The 26479-nt window shown below is 41.9% G+C and overlaps 2 protein-coding genes across 2 annotated transcripts in view; one reads left to right on the top strand and one right to left on the bottom strand.

Moving 5' to 3' along the window:
• The window catches only part of FAM171A1 (family with sequence similarity 171 member A1), a 377776-nt gene that overhangs the window by 220970 nt on the left and 130327 nt on the right, over positions 1–26479 (top strand). The window contains exon 4 of the mRNA XM_078663605.1: positions 20458–20616. Within this exon, the coding sequence (XP_078519731.1) occupies positions 20458–20616 (159 nt within the window). The remainder of the gene's footprint in view (positions 1–20457; positions 20617–26479) is intronic.
• Positions 14619–16416, bottom strand: LOC144785274 (ly6/PLAUR domain-containing protein 5-like). The gene is made up of 2 exons (XM_078664264.1): positions 16334–16416; positions 14619–15441 (listed from the first exon to the last, which is right to left on the bottom strand). The coding sequence occupies exons 1-2, from the start codon at positions 16414–16416 to the stop codon at positions 14619–14621; spliced, it is 906 nt and encodes a 301-aa protein (XP_078520390.1).

The raw sequence follows: 26479 nt of genomic DNA, 5'->3' as shown, positions 1-26479 counted from the left end.
AGTTTAGTCTGGTTCCCTAGGTTTGAAACCAGTTCTCCTATCTTGTCCGGCAAGAACTATCCCAATGTTATTTGCTAAGAAAGTGTTGGGAGCTGTCCCTCCAGTACGTCAAAGTCTAATGACTAGATAAAAAGCAAAACTTTTGGAGACTATTTCTAGACCTACCTAAATGTGAGTTCATCTAAGTTATTATGAAATTGGACGCCTAAAATGGACGGTTGCTAACATTGAAGAGTGCTTTTTCCCCCAGTCCTGCCAAGCAATAATTGAATGGAAAAATAACAAGCATTTGCAATGCAATAGGTCGCGCATTTGTGAGTTTAAGCTATTGTCATTGTAAATGATAATGTCTTTTATTTATCGTTTTTGATAATTAACACATAAATGAAAGGCATTGTCATTTACAATGACAATAGCTCAAACTCTTGTAAATGCGAGACCAATTTCACTTCAAAGAAGCAGCCACCATTGTCCCGGGCTACTTGGCAAGTGAAAGTGTGCATGATGCACTTAATGCTACATGAAAGCATGTTGTGCCTGCAATAGGAGAAACTCATTATTAAGAAAATAGTGCTTACTGACTAAATAAGACGTACTGTGTAACAAATGAAGTAAAAGGGCCATTCCTCATGGGAGGTTACAAGTGAAGACCAGGCGGTACTGAGGAGGGACTAAAAAAACCTATTAACAAATCAGAAGCCAGCATTTATGGACAATGACACAAACCAATGACAAATACGGGGCGGGGCTTCAAGTCCATACTCTAATACATCATGCCTCGCAGAGCAGCGCATGCACTGCCCAGGCTCGACCTAAAAAGGGAGGCTTGGATGATTAAATGGTAGAGTAGTGAGGGAATGCAAGAAATGGGACCATCTAGAGTTTGTTGTAATGCATTAGAAGATTGTTGTCTGTTCTACATCCGTGTTCAGGATATGCAAATTAGGAGTTTGGCGCACTCATGGGAGAGTATATTAATATTAGTGTTGTTATTAGTAGTAGAAGTGCATGTTAATTGTTAAAAGCTATTTGGCAATCAATGTGGTTTCTATGCTTCAAAATAACACCCGGGTTGCTCAATGAATGAAGATTTGGAAGTTTCATGTGTATTTCAGAGCACACTCAAGTTGGTGATCTTTATATGATATACATTATATAATTGCACAAACTTGTGACTTAAACATAGGTCATCCCAGAATAATGTGCATTCTATTACTTGGATATTCTTGCAATTAAACATGATCACAACTGTAAGGACTGGGCAATCAAAATATTGGGTAACCTCTAATTGAGCTCCTGTAGAGTCTTTCCCATGTTAAATATGGATTAGTAATTTGTTGTATACTTTTAGAACTTCTCGATCTTAAGGCAGTCTAAAAAATATTTATAAGAACCTTACCAACTTCGCAATACCAATAGAACGTTTTGTCTATTTTAGCTGAGCTTTAATCATCACCGTTTGCCCACAGAAGAAGGTGTTGCTTCCAGGTTTAGTTGTATTATGTCATAATATAATGGAGAATTAGATTGAGTAAAGTATTTTCTTGAATGTAGAAATTTTCTTGAGATCTGGATTAGGAATTTCTTGTATACAAAATATTACTGCCCCAGTTTTCTGTTCAAACGTAAGGGTAAACCGTGCGTTAAGGTTGTTGCTGATTACATTGAGAAACCCGATTCGCATTTTTGACTTATAAAGCACTTAATCCTAACGCAATACATCCTAATAATGTAGGATATATGAAGGGTAACTTCAGCAAATGCAATATGTGATTTGCAGAAAAATAAGAATAAGAATTGGTTCGGAGAAGAACTGGATGCCAACTAAAATGCTTTTGACCATGTGTACTGGCATTTTCTTTGGATAAAACTAAGACTGCAATTATCCAATACATTTGTCGAGTTCATGTCAATTCTTTATTCACCACAGAGGCTTCTACCTATTTCTATGGAGCATGCCCTTCCTATTTGACAGTTCTCAGCAGGGTTGTCAACACTACATTACTTTTAGTGACTTCGCTTGTGTCTCTGCTAAAGAAAATAAACACTTTAATTTCCAAGGTGGCGGCATTAAGAAAGGATAAGGTAAACGTTGCTGCCTAGATTGAATGTTTACAAACATTTGGTAAACCTCAACAAACATTTATTAGAAATCCGGTAGTGCAGTTCCACCGATATTATGAAGTTGTGCGTTAACAAGCATGAGGCATTTTTTCTTGTGCCATGATTCCAAGTAATCGCCTTGAAATGGCAAAGGAAATAACTCTAATACTTGAGGATCACTTTGTTAACTGCATTTGAAGAAATTAAGAAAGTTGTTAGGAATTCAAAATTGTGAACCACGGATGTAATGACCAGAATGGAAATATTTCGTAGGGATGCTTGATAAAGCTTAAGATATTGGAGTTAGCTGTCATTAGACCTTAGGCATGTCTTCCAGTTCATATTGTGGATAACATCATTTAACCCCTTCGACGCTCATGACGAGCTGGGCTCGTCATGGCGTAGCCTCCTCGCACGCTCATGACGAGCCCAGCTCGTCATGTAACATGCGATTTTTAAAAACCCAGCGTACGGGCGGAATTCCGCCCGCACGCATGCGGTTAATACATATTGAATCAGTCATCACTTTATTTTTATTGTCTGGTATGAGGTTTAGGATTTCTTTATTTCAATTGCAAATGGGAACTTAAGTAATTTTTTTACTACATTATGCTTCAAGATTGGTAAGTCTTCTCTCTTTTTCCCTAGTTATTGTCTCTGCCAAAGCTACTCAAGGAAGGCACCATTTGATTTTATGGGTTGTAGATAAGATTATGTGCACATTGCTTGTAATCTGATCATGTGATTAGAGAGTCAGCTTTTGGTCTTTTTCATCCAAAGTTATAACACTTACAAAAGTAATATACCCCGGGCTTTATGGATTACATTTTGCACCTGTTGAGTTTGGGATTGGTGGGCACTGATGATAATAAAGGCACACTCAGCTGTAGATGTAGAGGGGTTTTAGATCCCATGGGAGTTGATATGTGGCCTACCTCTTGAAGCAGCACATTGCCAAAGAGAGTATTTAACTCCGTTTGTCTAGCAAGAATAGTTTCCTGTTTTTTGTAAATATATTTTTATTGAGTCAACAACCGACATATCAGCAGGTCACCATCACATACCTAGCAAGAATAGTTTCCTGTTATGAGATGCCAGGAGACTGGGCACTATGATCGACTGCTAAATCTCTATGTCCGACCATGTCAACACGGTCACCTGTAACTGTTTAAACACACTCAAACTACTCAGAAAAGTCTTCATTTGGCTCCCTTTTGACACTGGCAGATTCCTCCCACAAGCCTTCACCACCAGGAGACTCTGCTATGGCAATGCCCTCTACTTAAGCATGGCAGCCCAAATAACCAAAAGACTCCAAGTATCACAGAACACAATCACTAGACACTCAATCAACCTGCCCCATTGCACCAAAATATCCCAACTAAAAGACCTCCACTGGCTCCCTATACACAAGTGCTCACTATTCAAACCTCTCGGAGATGCCTAAAAAGCTCTACACAAGCACGGTCCAGCCTATCTCAACAACTGCTATCCTGTTTCACACCCCATCCATACTCCTGTCCCACATCCCCTGCATACAGTGAGCCAAAGCCAGAGGTTGAGCCTTCTAGATCACCCCAAAGCCTGAATCAAGCTCCCCTATGACATCCGAGTTGCTAGCTCAGCCCTCTAATTCTGGAAAACAAAAAAAAAACAAAAAAAACTATCTCTTCCAATAGGCCCACTTCAGACAAGTCCAGAGCTTTCTTCTTCTTGGGCAGTAGGATAGCTTTCAGGATATGAGCGGCCTACAAATCTGCTTAGCATAACAATGTGCTTCATGTGGAAATTGCATTGTCCTAGGCAATATTCATTCTGAAATGAGAAATTCAGATACGTTTTTGTCCGTATGAAAAATTACTTCAACATATAACAGACTTTATTCTGTTATTATGTTTATATTCTCAAGCTCTGACATGGAGTGATCTTGTCCATTTGATTCATCCAAGATACAGAAGAACTCTGAAGTAAACTAGAAATCGTGTCCATCTTTGCTTCTGATAGATAATTTGTTCATTGCTCCTTCTGCAATATATTGTTGATCTACTGGGTTAGCATAGAACAGTGCTTGTATTTATTTTTTGTAGTTCTGTGTCCCTTTCAGTAACACACTTAAGAAATATTAATGAGATGGTTCTACACATTTATGAAAAGCAGAATTATAAACTAGAAAATAAAAACCAGGCAAACAAACCAATTGGGGAAAAAACACAAAAGAGTTTATATATGTATCGAAGCAGTCCAAACCATGACCATTGTATACAGGCGGCAACTAGAGCCAAATTTCGGGGGGGGGGGGGGGCTGAAAAATATTTCGGGGGGGGGCAACTCTTCCAACCACAGACAGAGTGGCTGTAAGAAGGGGTCAACACACAACAAACGCCTAATACACACAACAAACGCCTAATTTGCAAGTAAATGGTCTTTTAAAGACCGGTTAAGTACTCGGGTGCGGCTGCAACGAGATGCTCGCCAGCCCGCAAAGCTGTGTCAGCCCGGGCTGACACACACTACGGGGGGGGCTGAAGCCCCGTGGAGCCCAATGGGTGTTGCGCGCCTGATTGTATATCATTTAATAGAAAACACAGTAAATTAAGTTATGCCACGCATATAACAAGAACATGGCGGTGTTCGAGTGAAGATAATATACGGAGTCCATAATGCACCAGTGTGCATGAATTTGAATACTTAAACATTTTTGATACAGTGAATCATCTCTAGTTACATATGCAAGTGATACAAAGTGCACCACAATTGGAGTGTTAGGAGATCTGTGAGTACTGCAAGATGTTTTTCCAAAGCAACAATTTACAGTTAAATGAATATCCTTCCAAAATTCACTAGTTGAGTCAGCGGAGAGTTGTAATGCTTGGGTAAAACACAAATTCCTTTTTTTATCAGCAAACTTGACATCAAAACGACTAACACATAGAACCTGATGGCAAAGTCAGTGGCGGCTGGTGAAGTTTGAGAGAGGTGGGGCTGGAAGCGCGGGGGGCAGTTGAGGTGCTCTTTAAAGTGACGCAGCATTTTTTGGGAGGCAGGTCGCCCTTCCCAGTTCAAATCTTTTTTTTTAAAACAATGGGATAAAATTATGCATTTTCCAGCAAATTGTTAATGTTTTATTTTATAAGGGGGCCTGTGGGCTCAGTTTCCCTGTTAGCATTAGAGGAGTAGGCAACCCAAAAGGGGAACCTACATGCAGGAGTTCATTTTTTTCATAAAAGAGCAGCAAGCCTAATAACTCAATCCACCACTAGAAACTAGATGAAATGCTTCAGAATCCTCAGAGCACAAGAGTAATCCCATACCCAACAAATCTACAACAATATTAAGCACTAACTAACTACTACCTTTATTGTGGGTAACATGGTACTCTGCAACCCCAGAGCTTTAACAACTTGTAAGGGGTATTAAAAGCTATATAAATGCAATTACAATACAACTACTTTTCGTTATAAAGTGCTCTTTAAAAGGCACAGCTCTTAGCCTGATGTGGTGATTCCACTCATTCACGGCTGAAGCAGGAAACATACTCACTTACCAGAATTATCGAGAGCGGAATTAGCTTATGTGGTATTACCACCAATATATTAAGACATGGCAGCAGTAACTCCACCAGGAATAGTTCCACCAACAACAATCCTGCCAAGAGAAGCTTTACAACATCCACTACATATCAGCAATGTTGATCTCACTGTCAATCTGTAACCCAGGACCCATTTCTTGCATGTACTCTGACTACTTTTATTAGAATAAATGATGACCTTTCTGTTTTGCACCCAATTATGACTCTCTGCAGCCATATTCACTGTGTACAGGGATGTTTCAGAGATACTCACATGTCATGATAAAAAATGGATGCATGCACGCAGATTCCAAGACAGGCAGGAAAGAAATTATATTTGTGAAAATCATGCAACATTACATTTCGTCATGTCATGCATGCCCAATGTAGCAATATTATGATACTTAATATATTTACTACAAGCCAATACTGCTTTAATAAATACACAAACATGACAGCATTGTGGCTGACTTTTAACTTGTATTAATAAAGTGAGGTCAAACAATGGATGCTCAGGTTCTGTAAATGGATCAATAGCCCCAAACTACAAAAAAATAACCATTGGTGTCCTGTGCACTGTCTTGGACCGTGAGCAATTTGATGAATGTAATGTTTCATCTACCATTATGAACTTACAGTACAGCTGTTGCAAAGCTCTGAATTCACTCATACTCACTCACAGATTAATTTCATTCTTTATGTTCAAGCTACTGCCTTCTTAAAAGGAGTCAATGATTAAAGTCCCTACAGGTAGTATGGTAGTAACAAAATGTATACCAGAAATATAGTGTCCTAAATACAATTTATAAAAGTATGTCCCATAGGAGGTGATGATAAAAAATCTACACTTTACTAGATTATAGTTTTGTATATTATAAAATATAACATGACAGACATTCTACTGACACGTACACATCTGTGTGCCATCAGCTTTTGGCTCAACCATGGAGCATTGTTTTCTCCTTTTTTAACAGATCTTTATATATCCCGAACTTGACCCAAAGATTTTGGATATCAAAGCGCTTTACATGAGCACTTGTTACGTAACACAAGGACACATTCATTTTTGAAAGGGAACCTGGCCTCCCCATTGCATGCACCCTGCCCTCGGATTCCTCTGCAGCGGCCTGTTAGCTGAAGGGACAAAGTCAGGTCCCTGGTATCAGATGTTGAAAGGAGAAGACGAACACCTCATTAAGGTCCCGCCAAAGACAGACTAACAGTTTTTGCCAATTATATCGAACAAAGAACAGAGTCAGACTGAAGGAGTCCCTCACCTGATTACGGACAACTGGGCCTTCGTTGTCCACCTCACTCTGAACAGGTGTTTGACCTGCTTTTCTCTTGCCTCTTCTAGAACTAGAATTGTGCTAATTTGAAAAGTGGCTGCAGCGTCCCTGGCAGCTCTTGTTAACGCGTGTAGAAGTATACTCAGGATTTCGCCAGCTGCAGTCAGACTTTTTTACTCAGCACTCAGGAGCACGGTGTCTGGGGCCTGAGGAGACCCAGGGGGTGTCAGGGGCCTGAGGAGACCCAGGGAAGGGCCTTGAATGGGTAGAAAAGAGACGGACGTGAGAGGGGTGAGGTAGGCTATTGAACAAGAGGTGCGCCTTCACAAGCTGTGGCCAGAGCCTCCTATTGAAACGCCGACCTGCAAATAAATAATGGCGGCCGTTCACACTGTACTGTAACAGCAGCGCGGGAAGCGTGTCTGCGCAGTGTGTCTTAAAAAGTCCTTATGACTTACTGCGCAGACTCGGCTTCCCACCTGAAGCCTCTACCACTCCCTTTCTATCAGAGGGCAGGACCCACCTCCCTGTGACGTGTTGGGAAAGGGTGGGGTGCCGTCCTCTACATTCGCTGATTGACATGCAGCCACTGGCGTTACAGGGCGTGAACCTGAAACGCCCGGGGCAAACTTTAGCCAAACGTCATTAGTGGGTGGAGACTGGTCCTCGAGGCTATGTCTTTGCCGAGCTGATGACCTCACAGGCCTCAGGGCAGTGAGCTCATCAGCCCGGCAAAGTAGACTCGGGCCAAAACGAAAGGCATAGATTTCGCTGCCAGGGTCACGTGACATGACACTCGTGATCACTTATCATTGCAGCTACAAAAGCCCTGAGCCCGGCCCCAAGCAATTAGAGGTCTGTGTAAATCGTTTTCTTTTTTTTACTGATTATTAAAATTTATTTATATTTATACTTTTGTAATTGCTGACCCAGGGGCTGAAAGTAAAGGGGGCGGAGCCCCGACGCCCTCATGCAGAAACCGCCACTGGGCAAAGTTTAATAGCCCATTCCTTTGAATAAGCAGCGCTTTGGTGCAGCAGGTGGGAAGATTGCAAGTAAGGCTGCAAAGAACAAAATTCTTATTAACCTCATCACTAGAGGTTATCCTATCAACCCACCGGAAGTAAAGGTGTGTAGATCAGTAGTGATAGTATAGGGAAGTCCATCTGTTGCTAGTCTTTATCAGTGTCTGGCCAATAATCTAGCATAGAAATATAGTGTAGGGTGTGTACAGGGTTTAGACAAAAGTAGGGAGTTTGTTTTTTCTCTATGCCATGACTCAAGCTAAACACAGTTTTGTCAGTTGCTAGCACATTATGATCATTCAGGATGATCTGTAAGTAGAACCAGGATGTAGGCAATTCCTTCTACAAAGAGGTGAGGATATCAGAGGAGCCTCCTTTGTACCTCTGCATATTGGAGAGCATAGTAAAAGTTGCTAGAGATTGGAATGGTAAGTACCTGTCAACAAAATAAGGATTTATATGCGTAGAACTCTGGGGCTACTCTCCAGTCTGATGGTGTAGCAGGCACATAACAACAACATAACATTCTGCAGATATGGCATCAGGCTCAAACACTGACGGATATTCCTGTGACAAGACATTTTTAACAAACAGTGAGTTTCATAATCTGCTGATGAAAGATGTTGAAATATAGAAAAACTGTCCCAAAAGCTAACTCTTCATTTGTTGTTATTTATGAACTATGCAATAAGTTACCCTTTTGAAATGAGTACCATGACTGAATGATGTAAACATTGACATTTCTTTTTGCATCAAATGATCTTACATTTGTCAGTGTATGCCCTTATGCCTGCAAGTTTGTACATGCTTTGGATTTCTAAAATCATTAAAATATGTTTAAACGCATAAAGCACACTACTGTAATGCATATCTGTACAAGCCATAATGGATGCAAGCAGAGTATGGATTCTGAAGGTTTAGAGACATGTGGGTTGTAATGACAAATACTCAGCATTGTGCTATGATACACTAGCCTGAAAAAACACCTTCAGTTTATTTACTTAGAGTTTAAATTAAGTAGAACCTCAAAGAATCCTCCCCCCCCCCTCTGTCACATCTATTGGTACGTGCCACTCCTGTAAAACAAGTGACTCTGACAAGTACTTCATGTTTCATGTTAAAGTTCCAAGTGGAAGCCCGTGATATCACATGAAAGTCGTGAGTTGCAGATCGGAATAGCTCTGTCAGTTCATCCCGAGTGTTATCAGAGAGCAAGACGTTGCCCTTGCAAAGGTCAAGCGTTCACAGATTGTCATGACACCCACAAATTCGATTTGAAAAGAAAACCTGTGCACGGTCTCGTCCCCAGCTCACATGGTTTGCTCACTCAGGATCCATAAGAACTGATTGACAACATTTTAAGCAAATCAAACCGGAATTTGTGACTCTTCCCCACTGCTCCCCCTCACTCCATGTTTAGCAGATCCTACAGAATTAACTGATAAGATTTTTAAAAAACATTAATGTTTCTTATCCCAACTGCTAGATTTTCAATCTCCGGAATCTGAAGTGGCAATGCATTAAAAATCTGCAGCCCAAACCAACCATACACATTAATAAGTTGGACACCTTTAGCAAGGTCCAAGCCTTCTGTTAACCCTAACCTTTCCAGCTAGTTTTCTTTGCCTACTGCTCCGTACATTACCCATTATATTTGGTTATACCCTAAGGTAAAGCCACTGATATACTTGTATTTGGTGCATGTACAGTTAACTGGCAAACCCTGGGTAAAGGTGCAAGAAAAAGAACATTGCCTCTTTGTAACTGTGCAGAAGCAGCCCTCGTACTTGTCCCCAAAATACCAAAAGGTGTCAAGCAAATGCAGCATTTTTCTGACAAGCCTTTCTCTTCAAAATCATGTGTCTGCGCTTTATCTGTGGCGACTAGCCCTAAACAATCTAAAAGTGCTAAAAGACCTCTAGTAAAATGGCATCACTGATCTTCCTATTATATGATTTCCCAATTACTTCATCGGCTACACATTCTAGAGTATGCAACTGAGAGACCGGATAATATGTATCTGCTTGTAAATCCTTTGTGATGGGTATCCATTTCCTGGTTTTAGCTTTTTTTTATATTTGTATTTTGTTGATTGTTTTGGTTTTTATGTTCAACTAAAAACATCCTTGCAAATGTGCTCACAATATTAGAACCAAATGTACCTCTTCGTCTAAAGGGAGCACACTTTGATCTTTGGACTCACCTTTCATCCCTGCAGGCAACCTATCCTCATTTAGCAGATGTCTCCCGATTTAGACACTTGCCTATCTTCTAGCTCATGCATGAATATGTGGTTACCTGAGGGATAATATAATCGTTGGCTCCCTTTCACTGAAGATTTGTTTGTACTGGCCAGTGTGGCATTCTGTATTAACTAATGTTTATTTGCTAGCATAGAATTGTATTCTTCTTCTTGGCGAGCAGGCATCAACACTCCTATTCATTTTATTGTGTGGATCTGTTTTGTTAATTTTTCCAAGGCGATTGCGAAGGTCACCCAGGGAAATTATTTCACTAAATAGATTAGGAAGTAGACCTCTTTACAAAGCTTGTTACCTCAACTGTTGGTGGTGGTGTTCTTGGGTATGTCTTAACAATATTATCTGCCTCACAGGGTTGTCAGTGACGTGACCTCTCTCAAGGCTTGTCATTTGGAGAAGATTGTCTCAACCAGTTGCCTGTGGAAGGAGGTTATAGCACTGCTAGAATTCCGATTCCAGAAAAAGGACTCCACAGGCACAGCAGCTTTGCATTCTTTTGCTTTTTTTATTCTAGGGTCCAGACCCGCTCTGCACAATGTTATTACTTGAATCTAAATGAGATGAAATGGGCCAATCGGCAGGCCAACCACAATTGAGAAAATGCAGCAGTCCACAAGATAAATAAGGGTCACTAGTTCAGTCTGTTAAAAGAATATAAAATATAGTGATCAGCAAACCTGAGAAATAACACTCGAGCAGCAACATGGAAAAAGGCATTAAAATCAGGCTAGAATCCGGTTAACCCCATTTCATCTGCTCTAAATCTTATTCATGTTCGACTGGTCAATCCCACCACCATACTGTGAGACAATCTCCTCTCGGTCTTTTGCATTAATAATTTAAAAAAAATCATTAATCAAATGTGTATCAGACTCAACTTTTTTCCATTAAGACTATTCTGGCCATTCTTAAGTAAGCATCTCTATCAGTTGACTCTACAACTGCATTGCTTCTGAAGAACTTCATAGCAGCTTTTGCTTCCCCAATCAGAACTCTGTTGAACATCTTTCTTGGAGAGTGTTGTGTTCTGAAAGTCTTCAAATGAGTAATGGTTCCATTATTATTTTTATTTTTTTTAAGATAAAAAAAGGTAATTCAAGACGTCTCCAGTCTGTTTAATTTTCATCCTATTATCAGTCTACGTGTTTTGGGTAAGGTGTTGGAATTTGTTTTTGTACCAAAACTTGTGTTTTACCTATCCATTGTTGGGTTACATCCAATCATGGGACTGAAACTGCACTTTGACTTTTGGCACACATTAAATATTGTGGACAAGGGGGCTGTCTGTTATACCGAACCTCTCTGCAGCTCTCAACATAGATCTTATCTTGTTATGTTGTCTTTTATGGAGGCATCTGTTAAGAACACCTTTGAATGGTTGATCTAATTTTGCCACTGTGCCCGTCACTTTATCTTGGGCCATTACTCCTCTAAACGGCTGTGACCTGTAGTGTATCTAATTTACCTACCCCTAATATTTGACGTCTCCACCAACCAGCCTGTTCATGTTGAGGCCTATTCCACATAAACACCCGAGTGTACATAAAATTCTGAAAAGATGAAGACCCCTAAACACCCTTTAATTGCTTCTCACTAAAATAGAGTCCTTAATTACCAATAAGAGACTTCAGACCAATAGTTTGAAAACTGAACTTATTAGAGCTACATCTTTGCCTCCCTATCTTTTTCAGAAATATTTGTTCATAGGCTTGCTGTTGCTAAGAAAATAACAATTCAAGGTGCTCTTTCAACATTAAGTAATCATTTAGTTGTCCGGTGCAGAAGTCGGCAACTGCTTTAACTACCTCCAAAAATCGAGGGACATCTTCCCCTTGTTATCTTTCGGGTAGAGAACCATGGTTATAGGCACCACTGTCAACACAAGGCTAGATTAATTTAACTCTTTATGCACAGGTCTGCAATTTGCAGAAGTAGCAAATTGGGCGGCATTTATTTACAGGTGCCTGTACCCCCTAAAATAAGAAACTCATGTATTCCATCGTTACTTCTTTGTAAGATGTCTGTAGATTGTTTTCTTCAAGAATTGAAGAACTGAATGTTAAACTTTTATTGCATTAGATATGCTTTAAAGTGCACATGGTTTCTTCTAGTGGATACACCATTTGAGACTCTGTTCCACAGCAGATTCCCAAAGATGAAGGATTTTTCAGTAGCATCATTTGTACTTCTTGTAGACGTATCGGTGTTAATTATTCAGATTAATTATTGCCCGTGTTTAGACATTCTGCCAAAATGTGGAACATTCCAATATCTGTCTTTTGATTCTTGTAGGAAATTCAAAGGCAATGGCAGCAACACAAAATTAAATTAAATGTGTTGCTCCATGAATGGAGAGACCAGCCAACCGTTCTGTCATACACTTAGTTTTGAATAGGGGAGCGTGATATTTTCTACTCCGCTAGTGGAATTGCCGGAATTTTGGTCATGCTTGTAATGCAGAGTTTTGTCTAAATTCCGCCAACCGCTGTGTGTTTTTTTTTTCTCACACATGGCTTGGTGAACGAGATTTGGCACCCCCTAGTGTGATTTTCGGTCCCTATGAGGGCGTCCTGTCAGATTTCTCCAATGAGGGCAGTTTCCAACTGTCGTGGTTAGAAAGCTGCCATGGGAGTATAAAATCTACTAGATCGGCTCCAAAATTAACTCCAGAAGTTGCACCCTCCTGCATTCCCCATGTTGCCATTAGCGCTGATTTATCAGCTTGGAACTCCCTCCTGGCGCTAAATCACAGCACAACGTGCCTTTTTCCAGATTTAAAAAAATTGGGTAACTCCACGAGTTCCGCCTAAGCCTAGTTTTGAGGTATTTTAGTGCGCTTGAAAAATGTTTACATATTCACTACTTTGTGTAATACTTGCCTTATAAAAGTTTTCGTTGGATGCTGCAACTGAATGTGTAGGAGTGGATCCGGTAAAGAGTGTCAAGCATCTGTAAGAGGCACCCAGAAAAGGTACAAAGATGCGGTGGGTTACTACTGACATGCCGGTTTCATTTTGTTGTGGTTTTAGGGACTTCCTTGCTACAGACACAGATTCCCCCTACCAAAAGCAGGTGTGTGCCACTAAACTGTTGAGCCATCTGCTTCAAGCAAATGGTAGTGGGGAGAGGACTAAAAATATTTTGTATTTCTGTAGAGCGGTGGTGTCTGCCAGTAGGGGTTGCCAGGGTGTCGACCCACTGCCTCCTTCTGATACTATTGCTCGGCATGTTAGTTTGTTTTCATGTAAAATCTTTCTCATGGATAGTTTGTGAGCATGTAGATGCTATACTATTACTTTGCCAGCACAAGAGGGCCGCACTCGCTGTATTGCGCATATGTCAGGTCGTAGCCATTACAACCCGGACATTATGTACTAGCATCAGGCAGTGCAGCATGTCAGATAATGGAGCTTCAGGGATTGCCAGTCACACACACCCTCTTGCCCTGTCAGAAGCAGGAATAGAGAAAAATGGTCTGCCTTAATACTTTCAACACTATTCTGGCTACTAATTGGGTGGAAGCTCATGAACCTTTCTCTAGTATGCTGGAAACGGATTTGGAAATCACTGGCTAACCCTGCAGGCAAAGTGCATGTATTTATTACCCGGAATAAGCTGAAACTCTCTGGAGGCTCTAGACCATCACGAAATGCGGAAAATCTACTGCTTGAACCTCCCACTTTCAAGAAGGAAAGATCGATGGCCCAATCCTTTTCCGGCGGCGCAGTGAGAATCTGGAACTCACTTCCGCCTCAGCTCCGGACCACCACCTCCTCCCTGGCCTTCAAATCTGACCTCAAAGTTCTCCTCCTTCAAAGACACTTCCAAATGTAATCCTTGCCCTCTCTATTATCTGAAGAATACCCTTCCATTTAGTTAATCTACTAACTTGACTATGGAAGTGTCTTCCCAGTGTGTTCATGTGGTCTGAGAGTTCGCCATTTTTTGCAGTATTATCCTTCTACCCATGTTTTGTACTCGTGTGTAACATGCACCCGTCACTTTCTCTTGTAACACACTGTTTTCTACCTCTTACATTTGTTTTTTGTTTTTTTTTTGCAGTTTTATATAGCGCGAACTAGAACCGAACCGAATCAGTTATCAGAGCGCTTTACATAGCACCAGTTACGTTACATGAGGACACACTTTCATTTTAGGCACGGGGAGATTAAGTGATTTGCCCAGAATCACAGGGGGTTTTTGGCGTCGTTACCGAGACTCGAACCCAGATCCCCAGGTCCGAGGTCGAGCGCCTTAGCCGTTAGGCCAACCCCTCTCCCCGAGATGCGCCTTACAGTAAAAATGGCTCATCTTCTTTAAGAGAATGATAATGCAATTTTTGGATTAAGTACTTAATGCTTTCAGCTGCCCTTTATAAACTGATAATGGCCACCAGGGCAGCCACTAGAAGTGAGGAAACATATGTGGTGCGCAGGCCACCATTTGTCTTTGGTGTTATTGTTGGCACCAAACCATTGCAGAGATTCTTACTACAGCAAGAGCTGCTTTCGCTGACATTCTCATAATCGCTGACCCCCATGTACCACGTAGTGCAGCTCCAGAAGGCGCATTTCTTCATAAAGTAGGGTAAGATGACTCTGTTTTCTTTACCTAGGATTATGGTGCCATTCCCTTCAAAGCAGCTTGGAGATTCATCTAGGCATCTCACAACAGCAGCGTTCTGTGGGGAGCACTGGTCCTTCGAGGTACTGACGCAGGAGTAACATTCAAGATTACTGAGGTCTTGAGTTCTGTTTTCATGTTGGACGGACAGAGTCTTGTTCACGAAGGCTTCAGTCACCAACGTGTTACAGAGGTCTTCAGAGCAGGCGTGAACTTTCCGTTTACTGTACGAGTACTCGGAGCTGATGTCTGCGTTGTCCTGATTCTGGTGGACGCCAATGTCACACCCCTTTATTGCTGCTGACACTTTTTGTTTATCTATGATTCGAACACCGATGGCCTCCAGACAGACGTTCTGTGGCGGGGTACATTCCTCTATCTTGATGCGGTCCACTGCACATCCTCCATCATTAAAATCCTTACAGGAGTAACAGCGTAGGCTGGCAACTACTTGAGCCAGGAGGACAGCCACCAGCATTCCCGCCAAGGCCACTTTGCCAGAGGCGGGTGCTGGAGAGTTCTTTTGGGCTTCGAGGGGCCCCACAACTTCCAAAATCCACCAGCCACCACTGCTTTAGAGTGCAAGAATCGGTGGCCATGGATTTAGAAGTGCCAGCCATATATGAAAGAACAGGCCCCCCCTACCTGATAGCAAGCCAACAAAACCATTATTTCATGGAGCAGGATATAAAAAAGGGATTCTTTTTTTAGTCAAAATGATTGCTCAGTTGGCCTTGAAAGTAATAGGGAAAAAGGTGTTCTTGCAACTTGGACCTAAATTACTGGAGATGGGCACAAATTGGTTTGGTGTCTTGTTTACCAGTAGTGGTATGTTCCAGCTCCCCCGCATTCATCCGTGGTCTGTACTGCTTAAAGGTGATTTGGACTATGTCCCTGACAGTCAGACTGAAAAGGCAATGGTGATAATATTTACTTGGAAGGCATACAGAAGAGATACAAAGTTGGAAGATTTTTGGGAACCTGGATTATTTAAGCAGTAGAAAGAATACCCTAAGTATGATTCTACAATGGCATGCTTGTGTGAGTGGATAGTGTGAGAGTTCTGCAGGCTCATGTCTACATCCTCTGCTAAGGTTGAGGGTGTCTTTTATCCCAAGCTTTGGTATCTGAATTACTTCATCTGGGATGTGCTACCAAGGAGGGTGCTGTGACCTTGAGCTCAAGGTCCATCTCTATCAGAAGTATTGTTCATCTCCCAGAAAGTTTCTCCATTTAATGAGAAAAAATGTCTTCTCTTCTGCCTCCTAGTTTAAAGCTAAGTGATAGCCAGGATCTTTATTGGGAATAAAACTGGCATAGGGTACACATTACGATCTTCCACGAGACCATATGGAATGTCAACGTTGACTACCCAACACGTGGCGATTTGGACCAAGTACCTATTGGTTGTCCAAAATTCGATGTAGGAGGGCAGTGTGCATGATGTGTTGGTTACTGACTAACGTCCACGTTGAAGACTCAGTTAGCTGGCCTAAGGCCATTGGCAGCAGCAAGACTTCTTTATTGGCATTCTTAATTCTGTTCATGTGAACTTTATTTAATATGTATGGGGTGCAATTATGTAATACCATGTGAAACTCACAGAAGGCACGAGCACTGAAATTCATAACACCCAGTGGCTAAATATTTCCATGTGAACTATAAAATGTGTTTACATTGTGTAACCTCTTTGGCTCGCACCCTGTGATCTGGTTTTGGCACGATCTCTGCGAAGCCGAATCTCACGGGTGAAAATTGAGAAGTGGTTGAACTGGAAATGCGCTCCAAGACGGTCCTTCCTGCTTCAGGAAAGCATAAGTTGGCCCGGACATGAGAATGTCACTCTAACTGCGCAAAGCCCCATCGTGTTTTAAAATATTTACCATTTATGCTGAAGTTATTGCTCTCCGTCCTGTCTGCCGAGCTAGAGGCCAGTCTTTTAGCCCATGGCTGCACCTGGACAATAAATGCCATTTAAGGTCATCCGCTCTAATGTCTGATTTAAATTTTTCTCTGGTCCAAACAGATGTGGTCACAAACTCACATCAGCACAGTCTAGAGATTCTGTTCTGAACGGTGCCTTATGTCCTTCAAGAAAGTACATTTTCAGTATTTCTATTCCTCTTGTTTGTTAAAAATGCAGAACATAGAATTGAGTGGGGCTCATCTGATGGACATTGCCGAGCAGCGATTGCTGCAGCATTTAAAGAAGTTCACCTGGGTTTAGTACACTTGCAACAACTGCCGTGGAAAGGCGAAACCAGCTGATGCTCGAAGGCAAAATGCATTTAGGGGAGCTGCCGGAGCAAGTGCAGAGGCTCACTTTGTGCCAGAACTTCAGCAGCCATACACAGGTCTAAGCCAAGGAAGGGGGCATCCAAGCCCCATTCTCTGTGCACTGGGTATTGACCCCTAACTACTTTGTATGACATTCAGATATTTAGAGATAGGGGCAGACATGTTCTTAAGCGACATTCTCCGGTGTTGAGTTTGTTAACTGCAAATTATAAACTGGGTTGACTGGATAATCAAGTACTCTGTGTTTTGCTGCCTCCTTTGCCTCAGTTATGTAAGGAAAGCTTCCTTGTGTTGACCAACTGTCTTTGCTTATGCACTCCAGAGGGCATTGTTTCCACTGATTAAAACCATCTTCTGGCAGATGTTGTGGCCTTGGTAGACTGGACATGTATTGTCTCCCACAAGGTGGATGAGCAAGGGCATCACAAACCACCCACTTCAGCAGCTTGAGTGGGGAGGGCGGAGAAACGTTACACATTTACATTGTTGTTTATTGTACCTTTGACTCTAATCGGAGACACAAGTCTCCAAATAGAACTTTATAAATGCTGCTGAAAGAAAAATAGTACGTTGGTTCTATGGGATAGGGGTTGCGGGAAGCAATGGAACAAGAGAGAATTGAAGAATGGGGATAGGCAGGTGGGATGGATGGACGGTGAAAAGGATCCATGGGAAAATGGGTAGAGTAAGATTAGAGTTAGGGCTATATGGAGAAAATAAGGAGTAAGGATGCAGAGATAAGTGGAGTGGTGGAGAGAAGGATGGCTGAATGAAAGGAGCAAAGGCTAGATTGGAAAATGGAGAAAAGGATGGAGAAAAAGATGAATGAATGACAAAAAGGACAGCTGTGGAGAAGGATAGGGAGAAGAAAGGATGAAGTGGTGGATGGTGTAGAAAAAGGCAGGAAGGATGATGGTTGAAAGGAAGGAGGGTGAAAAGACAGACAAAAGATTGAGAGAAGGATAGATGAGAAAAGGCAAAAAGATTGAGTAAATAAACTATAGATGCATATGTGGCAAAATGGAAAGAAGAATCGAGGATGTTAGTAAGAAAAGATGCAACTTCCACATCCCTTCACACTTCAGATAAGTGCCGAGCGTTCTCAGTACTCGTTCAGTATCATTCCAAGTGGGAGGGGCTTATTTAATTTTTCTGGCTCCTCCCTTGTGGGTGAGTGCGAGCCGGTGGTCTTAACCTTCCTGCTTGACAAGCCCCCAGCTCAAGCGCTGCTCTGGCTGCTAATTCCAAACACAGCGTAGCACGGGGTCACGGGCAGACCCCGGGGGAATATGCGAGGTATAAAAGCATTCTGGGTAATGCGAAGCCACCTGCGATGCAGCTGAGCACCTCATTGTCGTGAGTGGCTGGCCCGGGTGGGAGGGGCTGGTGTGGGAGATTCACTTGAACTATGACCCCTCTACACGCTCCTCTGCCGGTCTGCACACTTGCATGATCCGTGCTCTTTTCAGTGGGACACTCTGTTCTAAGGAAGAAATGCTTTCCAGTGATTCATTTGACATTTTCAAGTATAAATATGGTTTGTACCGTCACTCACAAATGCTATGTCAAGGCATTTGAGGACCCTCGGCACCCAGAGTTAAAACCCTATGCTCTGATTCACTGAGAATAGCCAAAGAGATGCTGCAGACATTTAAGGCCTGACGTCATCAAAACACCTAAATATCGTTGCCATTATCTAAAAACGCACAATGTTTTTAGAGTGCTGAGCAGGGAAGGATAAAGTTTGTGTTGGGTCGAGGTTGGGAGAAGGGGCATAAGTTCCTTGTGCAATTTAATTGTATAGTGTTGCGTGGAGTGGAGTAGAACAAAAGCGTGAAGTGCCCACTTTTCTTGCAAAGTGCCAGTTTCTCCCTTGAGGTCGGTGTGGGTTTATCCCGAGTACACATTGTTGGACGATTGGAACCCAAACGTTCTCTAACGATAAGTCTGTCCTTGAAGTTGGACAGCTATGTTTTAGGTGTGGCTTGACAGCACAGCTTTCTGTTTTGCCTATTGTTATCTGTCCTTTAACATATACATAGAATGGGTTTAGCTCCATTCTACAGGAGTATTACCCTCACCTCATGTGTCTGTTTGGTGCATTGTTCCCACTTCTATGGAGTGCTTATATTACAGTTCATCTGAAACCATTTTATACCCCAAACATACACTGAATCATAACCCTCCTATATTAGTTGTCTCGTAGATGCATTGTATACTGAAAAGGCTTCATATATTTTTTCTCATTGAAGCAGACTTAAAAAAAATATCTTAATCAGGATTTAAAGCGCAAGCCAGGCATGGGCTTTGCCAATGGTTGTTGTAATTAAACGCCCAGAAAGTGCCCAGCGTACAGCTCAATGGAGGGTTTGTGGACTCGTGAAGGTTTAATGTAATAATTAGAAGGTAACTGGGACTCATCTCTGCGAGCTCCAGAAGGGCACCCTGCAGTAGCTTCGAAGTGGTGCTGATGAAGCCGAGGGGGTTAATGGCCTGACTGAGCAGATAAGTGTTCTTGTATTCATAAAGTAAGCAGGAATTCAATTTGAACACCACAGTTCAGAGGGTTGGGGGTGAGAGGACTGCCCATCTAATGTCCCAGGGCTGCAGGAGTCCTGGTAGCCATTTTCCGCCCCATGTACGTACCTAGTTTCCCTTTGTAAAAATTCGGCTCTATATCTCGAAGCCTCCTTTAACAGCAGAATAATGAGGCTTTGCCAAAAATGACAGCCTGTGTCTTGATAATTTATAATCATTTCTGTTCCTTAGTGATAGTGAAAGAAGCCGAAGAATGGAATCTTTTTATTGATTGTCTGTTTTCAAATTGAATGTGCTATACAATATTTGTGTTGAATTGCAGCATTTACAACGGAGTTCATTACTCAACCGTATCTCCAACATAGTTGTTACTCCTCTATTCAAAGCTACAGACTCCCTGTTCATTATAGTTTGCGGAGAGTAAGAACATGCCCAATTTTGTCTTTAATGCAGAGGCTATCTTATGGAGGCTGAGTAAAGTCATGTGTTTTAAGTTAACAAATGCTGGAATAAAAATGGTCTTGATAGTTCCTCTAGTGGCCAGAGGTCATTGGTAGAAACTTCTGCCAGTCATAACTCTTTAACACTGCCTGGATGGGGCTATGATCCCTGGGCCCACTGAGCCCAGAACTCCCAGCGTACCAGGGGTTTTCACATTTCTTAGATTTGACTCCTGTGTTTCTAGTTATATTTGTCTTCCAACTTTACAGTCTGGTGTAACAGAATTTTATCTTTTTATTATTCTTGTTTAGGCTCCAGGATCCAACCTCGAATTCACTTTCAGAGAAGAGCCCTGAACCTGCCTGGGAATTCTACCTACAAGGATCTGACAGCTTTTCTAACAGCAGCCAGTTCTCCCTGGGAAGTGGACAGTTTCCCTTATTTACAAGGATTCGATGGAAATGGAACAGGTAGTTCACTACACCAACCTCAGTTTTGTGAGATTGTAATCTGCATGTAGATGCCCCTAACTGCATCCAAGCCTTTCTCAGTTAATCCAGACCATGGCTGTCCTTAAACCAACTCAACATGTCACCGCCCCATCCCATAAGGCAGGCTGTACACTGAACCTTCTTTCCCAACATCTCCTGTTTTCAGACCAGCCCCCGCCCCCAGCCTGCCTGGTGTGAACGGGTCATCTACTTGTTCCATTTTCCTTCTATGGCCCATGTAACCAGCTTGAAACCAAGCGCGCTGCTGAAATGAAGAGAAAATGACGGAATTCCGTTGTGCCTTTACTTCAATCCACTCTTCCCACATTTACAGGCAATGCAGATAGTGACACAATCCTATTTAACACATGGATCTTCTCAGCACTGTACCCTATTGCGCCCCCTGAAACTGTGTTCAGCAAAAGAGCCAAACAGTTAGCTCCTTGTTTTTCTCCTGCTCTAAGAATCACCATCATCCTTCATCAAGGCAAATAGTCATGACACTCAATCTGGCTTCCATGCTGAATACAGCACAGAGACTGTCTTACTGGAAGTGTCGGAGTTTGGCAGAGGAACTGTAGACTGTGGCTTCTCAGCTATGCTGGTTTTGTTTCACCTAGCGGCAGCATTTGACATGGTGGCACACCTCACCAAGTTGAACAGGCTGTCTACTTTGCGTTCAGGGCAAAGCTCTATCATGGTTCATATCTTTTTTGGAAGAGTGTTCCCAGAGGGTTTGTCTTCACCCTTTTTCTTCCTCTTCCAAACACATTGTCTGTGGGGTACCCCAGGGCTCTACTCCTAGCCTGCTGCTCTTTAACCTCCACCTAGCTCCCTTGGCCACTCTTGTTGAATCCTGGGGAATGAAGGAAGTTTCCTATGCAGATGATACTACTTATCTCATTCCGTAGTGGCCTTTCTTAAATTCAAGGATTGTCTAAAAGACATTATCAAATGGATGGTTTAAAATTTCCTAAACTAAATACTGATCAAACCCAGGTTATTTTCTTCAACCAGAAGGCCCCTCCCCCCGCTAGCCTCTGGTGGTTTGCCGAACTGAATCCACCCCAGGTTCCTGCCTCATCAGCCAGAAACCTGGGGATCCTGTTCGACTCTGATCTTTCTTTCGCCTCCCAGATTAGGGAACTCTTGTCAATGTGCTTCCTGAATCTCCAAACAGTCAGGAAGCTGATGCCTCTACTTCCAGTTGAGACCCGAAAAATAGTAATCCACACTCTTGTGATATCTCGCTTGAATTATGCGAACACCTTGTTTATAGGTCTACCAGCCTATCTGAGCCATAGGCTTCAGATCATGCAGAATGCGTCAGCTAGGCTGGTTTGGCGGGGTCCCTTTCCGCCATCCTATTGTGCCGCATCTGTGATACCTTCACTGGCTTCCTGTAGGAAAAAGGATCAAGTTGAAGGCTTGGCGTCCAGAGCCTTGGCAGACAAAGGTGCTTGCTACTCCAGAAACAGCAGGAGAGATCGCTGAGATCTAACCATCCCCTGTTCATGCGCGTCCCAGGTTCTTCGTAGTCCGACAGGGAGGTAGAACTTTCGCAGTACTAACTGCGAAACTCTGGAACTCCCTGCCTACCAAACTTCGCTTGGCCAAGTCTGACACCACTTCAGGAAATATTTTAAAATTTGTCTCTTCGATCAAAACTAGATTTGAATGTCTGGTCCTGTAATGAGTCTCTGCTTTGAGTGCCCGGAAGCTTCTTTGAAGCAGCCAAGTGCTTTAAAAATCCCAGTGAAAGATTGATAGCTTCTAAAGATAACAACACCCGGACGTTTCAGAAAAGCCTACTAAATCATTAAATTAGGATTTTGGTTTTAGCCTTCTTTTATCTATCCAAATGCATGGTCCTGGGTCTCACTAACAGTTGGAGCTGCATGTGATCTGGTGGTGCATGTTTCTATTCTGAAAACAGATTGTTCTTGGGCACAAATATTACATTGTTTTGAGGTACCTCACCATATGTGAACCGTAACTGAGTACATTCAAAGGAAGCATATTGATTTTAATGACTGTGAAAATACAGGCAGATGGGACAAAACCATTTCATGATTGCTTGAGATCGAGCCCTTGGTCGTTATATTTTTAAATTCTGATCTCTATAAAGTCCTGACCAGTTTACAATATTCGGACCAACACTTGTGATCTGGCTGCACAGTACAATAGAGGCAGATGACAGTTTGTGTTGGCGCTAGGCAACGCAAACCTGTTGCTTTCAACCTAATAGTAAGGTGCAGTCAACAATCGCTTAGCCAGTTCACCAGAAGTTGTTCCAAGGACAAAGGAGCACGACCAAATGCATCGGTGTGTTAATAGGTCATGCAGATGGTCAGTGCTTCATTGGATTCACCAAAGGTATCAATAGGATTACCTCATACGCATTGCTTATAGTACTCCTCCCCTTTTGATTAGGTAATGGTGACTTACATCGTTCATACTCCAAGCACTAATGATCGGAGTATGACCTAGCTTTCTCTTCCAATCTGTCATACCTCATTTGTATCACTTATTTGATAACTTTAGTTAACCTTTTATGGTAAACTCTTCCTTTTGTATCGAGTTTCAAGTCAAATAAGGGATTGCATAAAAACAGTCCTGTCATTTTAACTTCTGCAAGTGAGGTGAAAAAGTTAGATTTATTTCTCTCATATCTGACATGCAGAGTGTGTCTAGAACTAAGCACCGAAAAACCTACCGCAGACACTTTGTATCGTAGCACATCAATTTGGCTACAGAGGCTCGAAGCTCAATTGTTTTTCTTTATGGTGGTTATTAAATTTACTATAGGTACACTTTCTGCAAAACGTTTTTTGTTTCTTGTGGTTACTAAGTTATCCCGTTGCTATCATTGCAAACGTCTTGTTGCAGTGGAGATCAATCACATGAATTAGTTCAAATAAACCTTGTATGTCAGCCATGCCATTCTCTCAGGATCACCAAGTTTCTTGCTCTCCGACCTTAGACCCCTGCTGTGTATTCAATGATTTTAAGCATTATGGAATAGGAAAACATTATAAGAAACCATAAAAAAGAATTATAAATACATACTATTAATAATATGCACAAAGGCTGCAACCCTAAGTGTTTATGGTCAGATGTGCATGCAGTAATGCCAGATACACAGGCAGGTGGCTCCTGGATATTGTATTCCTCAGTTTGATTCTTGATCCATAGGCAAGAAAGAGCACACCCTTTCAATATTCGAAGCGAGATAAATCAATTGCAGAGCCTACAACATAGGATCTACTGAAACCAATTGACGTGGTCTGGGTCCTATTATAGTGATGGTTGGGTACCAAGCCTTGTTCAGATCTAGCAGGCACAATCTCGCTCGCAAATGTAAGGCCCAAATGGGAAGATGCTATTGACTCCGTTTACAGCCGAAGACTGCTGTAGAGTAAATAATTGTGCTGCAGAAGTTTCCCGAAATGTTCAGTTTAAATTGATGCAGTGTCATTTTATTCATCAAACTTATCTGGCTCCATAGAAATTAACGAAAATGTGCACTGGAGGAATGGTTGACCGTTTTATGTCCAAGCAGAATAATGGGGGTTCTTTCACAAGGTCATGAGTTGTCTGGTCATTTTGCCCAACTGGAAAAACATGGACGCTCACCAAATTAATAAGTAAGAAAATAGACTATGACCCAAAAGTGTGGTTGCTAGGTTTGGTGACTAGGTGTATGTAAATGAAATCTGAATTTATGTTTGCTGACTTCACCTTGCTGTTAATGGAACACTCCTAAGCAATAACTTAGAGGCCATCAACCGGAATGTCTTTTTAAGATAAACGCCGAAGTGGGCTGAAGCTCCATGCATGATTCTGAGAAGATCTAGTGCATATATGGAACAACCAGATATACTAGCATGGTAGGACACAGTGCTACTTGATCTCTAAAGATACACTGACCACGGGCGACTTGGAGTGATATGTCTGAGTTTGCTTGAAACTTAATGCTGAAATCACAATTTAGTTGTGTTGTATTGAGATCACTGAATGGGGATTTGGGGAGGAAGGAGTTCTCTTCATTTAGTGAATTTACGAAGTGAACGTGAAAATACGTGTATTATCTTTAAAAAGATCCCTGCCCACAGACCCATGCTGTCTAAAAGTGATGTATGAAAATGAGTGGCCCAAACAGATGTCTACAGCTTAATATATTTTGCAATAGTTGTCATTCGTTGCACCTCTTTTATGTAGCAAGAAGCATCAAAAGTTAAATATCATGTCTGCCAGAAATCTTATATTGCTGACTAATACTGCGACAATGTGTGCATGTTTGAACAAGCATTTTCAATGCAATAGGTCTCGCATTTGTGAGCGTTTAAGCTATTGGCATTGTAAATGACAATGCATTTTATTTATGTGTTTTTAAAAGCAACACGTATATAAAAGGCATTGTTATTTTTAATGCCAATAGCTCAAACTCTCGCAAAAGCGTGACCACTTTAATGGTGGCCGCACCCCTTTCTTTAGAAACTGTTCATGTATTCAGGTTACAGTGAGCAGCGTCTAAAGAAAGGGGTGTGGCCAACATTAAAGGGAAACACCTATTGGGCGCTTTCACCCAAAGTGGAAAAAAAATAATTTCGGATGGCCCCTAAAGTGAAAGTGGCAAGCACTGTAAATTAAATAAGAACAGCCACTAAAGTGAAAGCGGACCGCACTGTAAATTAAATTATTAAATAAGCGCAGCCGCTATAGGTAAAGTAGACCACACTGTAATTTCAATAAATACATTACTATTAATATAAAGGCAAACAGCGTGCTGCAATGTCGTGGATGGAATAGGGGAATATCGTTAAAGAAAATAGTGCTCACCGGCTTATAAAGCAGACCGTGTAACACCATAAAAAGTCGTCATTACAGGAGGTTTCAAATCCAGACAAGGCGGTACCAAGGAAGGACTATTAAGCCTATTCACAAATGAAAAGCAACGATTTCGCAAGGACAGTAACGGGAGCCAATTGAAAACATCTGAAGGAAATGGGCGGACCTTCTATGACATGCCTCAATACAGCATGCCTCGCAGAGCAGAGCATGCGCTGCCCAGGCTCGACCTAAAAATTAGGGCTTGAAAAGCAAGCAGTGAAAACCTAGATAATCAATCAAAAGAGACTGTAAAGAAGCCATGCTCCCTGGGAAGGACAAAGACAAAATTGACAATTTGGGACACGAATAATAAACCGGCAAATTAGTGACTGGAAAGCTAATCAATTGTAAGCAGTGGGTGGACTCCAAATTCGGTATGTTCGTGGAAGCTGTGTGGTCTGGTAAGCTGGACCTAGAAAGATACAAATGCCGCCACAAATTGCCTATACATATAATCCCGAAAAACTACAAACAAAATCTGTTTTAGCATCACCTTGAATTGTGTGCCAATTTTCAATACTTGCCAGCAGCTGTTGTGACAACATGAAAAGAAAACTTTTATGGACACTGCTTGCTGGTCAGCAACAGCACTGGTCACTGCAATTTATCTTACACATCCATATTTGTGCTGGGCAACGGACATGCACACCATCCTAAAAGATGTACGAGCAAGTTAGTGCAGGCAGCCTCGTCCATCGAACATCAACAAAATCCTTTCACAACACAGTAGGGTTGATCCAGTCGCTTAACATATAGAACAATAACCACTCACACTACAAACAATACATCTTCATGAGCGGAAGCAGACTCCAGTATAAGATGGAAACATCAGAATGACTTGGAAAGTCACGCTGGACTGCTGGAAGTACTACAATACCATAGGGTTGACAGTTGTGCAATAAATAAAAGGAAGCAACATATTCTATGCAGTGGCGTAGAAAGGGGGGTG

Source organism: Lissotriton helveticus, chromosome 10 (assembly GCF_964261635.1).
Source record: "Lissotriton helveticus chromosome 10, aLisHel1.1, whole genome shotgun sequence".
Taxonomy (NCBI): Eukaryota; Metazoa; Chordata; class Amphibia; order Caudata; family Salamandridae; genus Lissotriton; species Lissotriton helveticus.
Note: the sequence above shows the minus strand (reverse complement) of the source record. Positions and strands in the feature narration are given on the sequence as shown.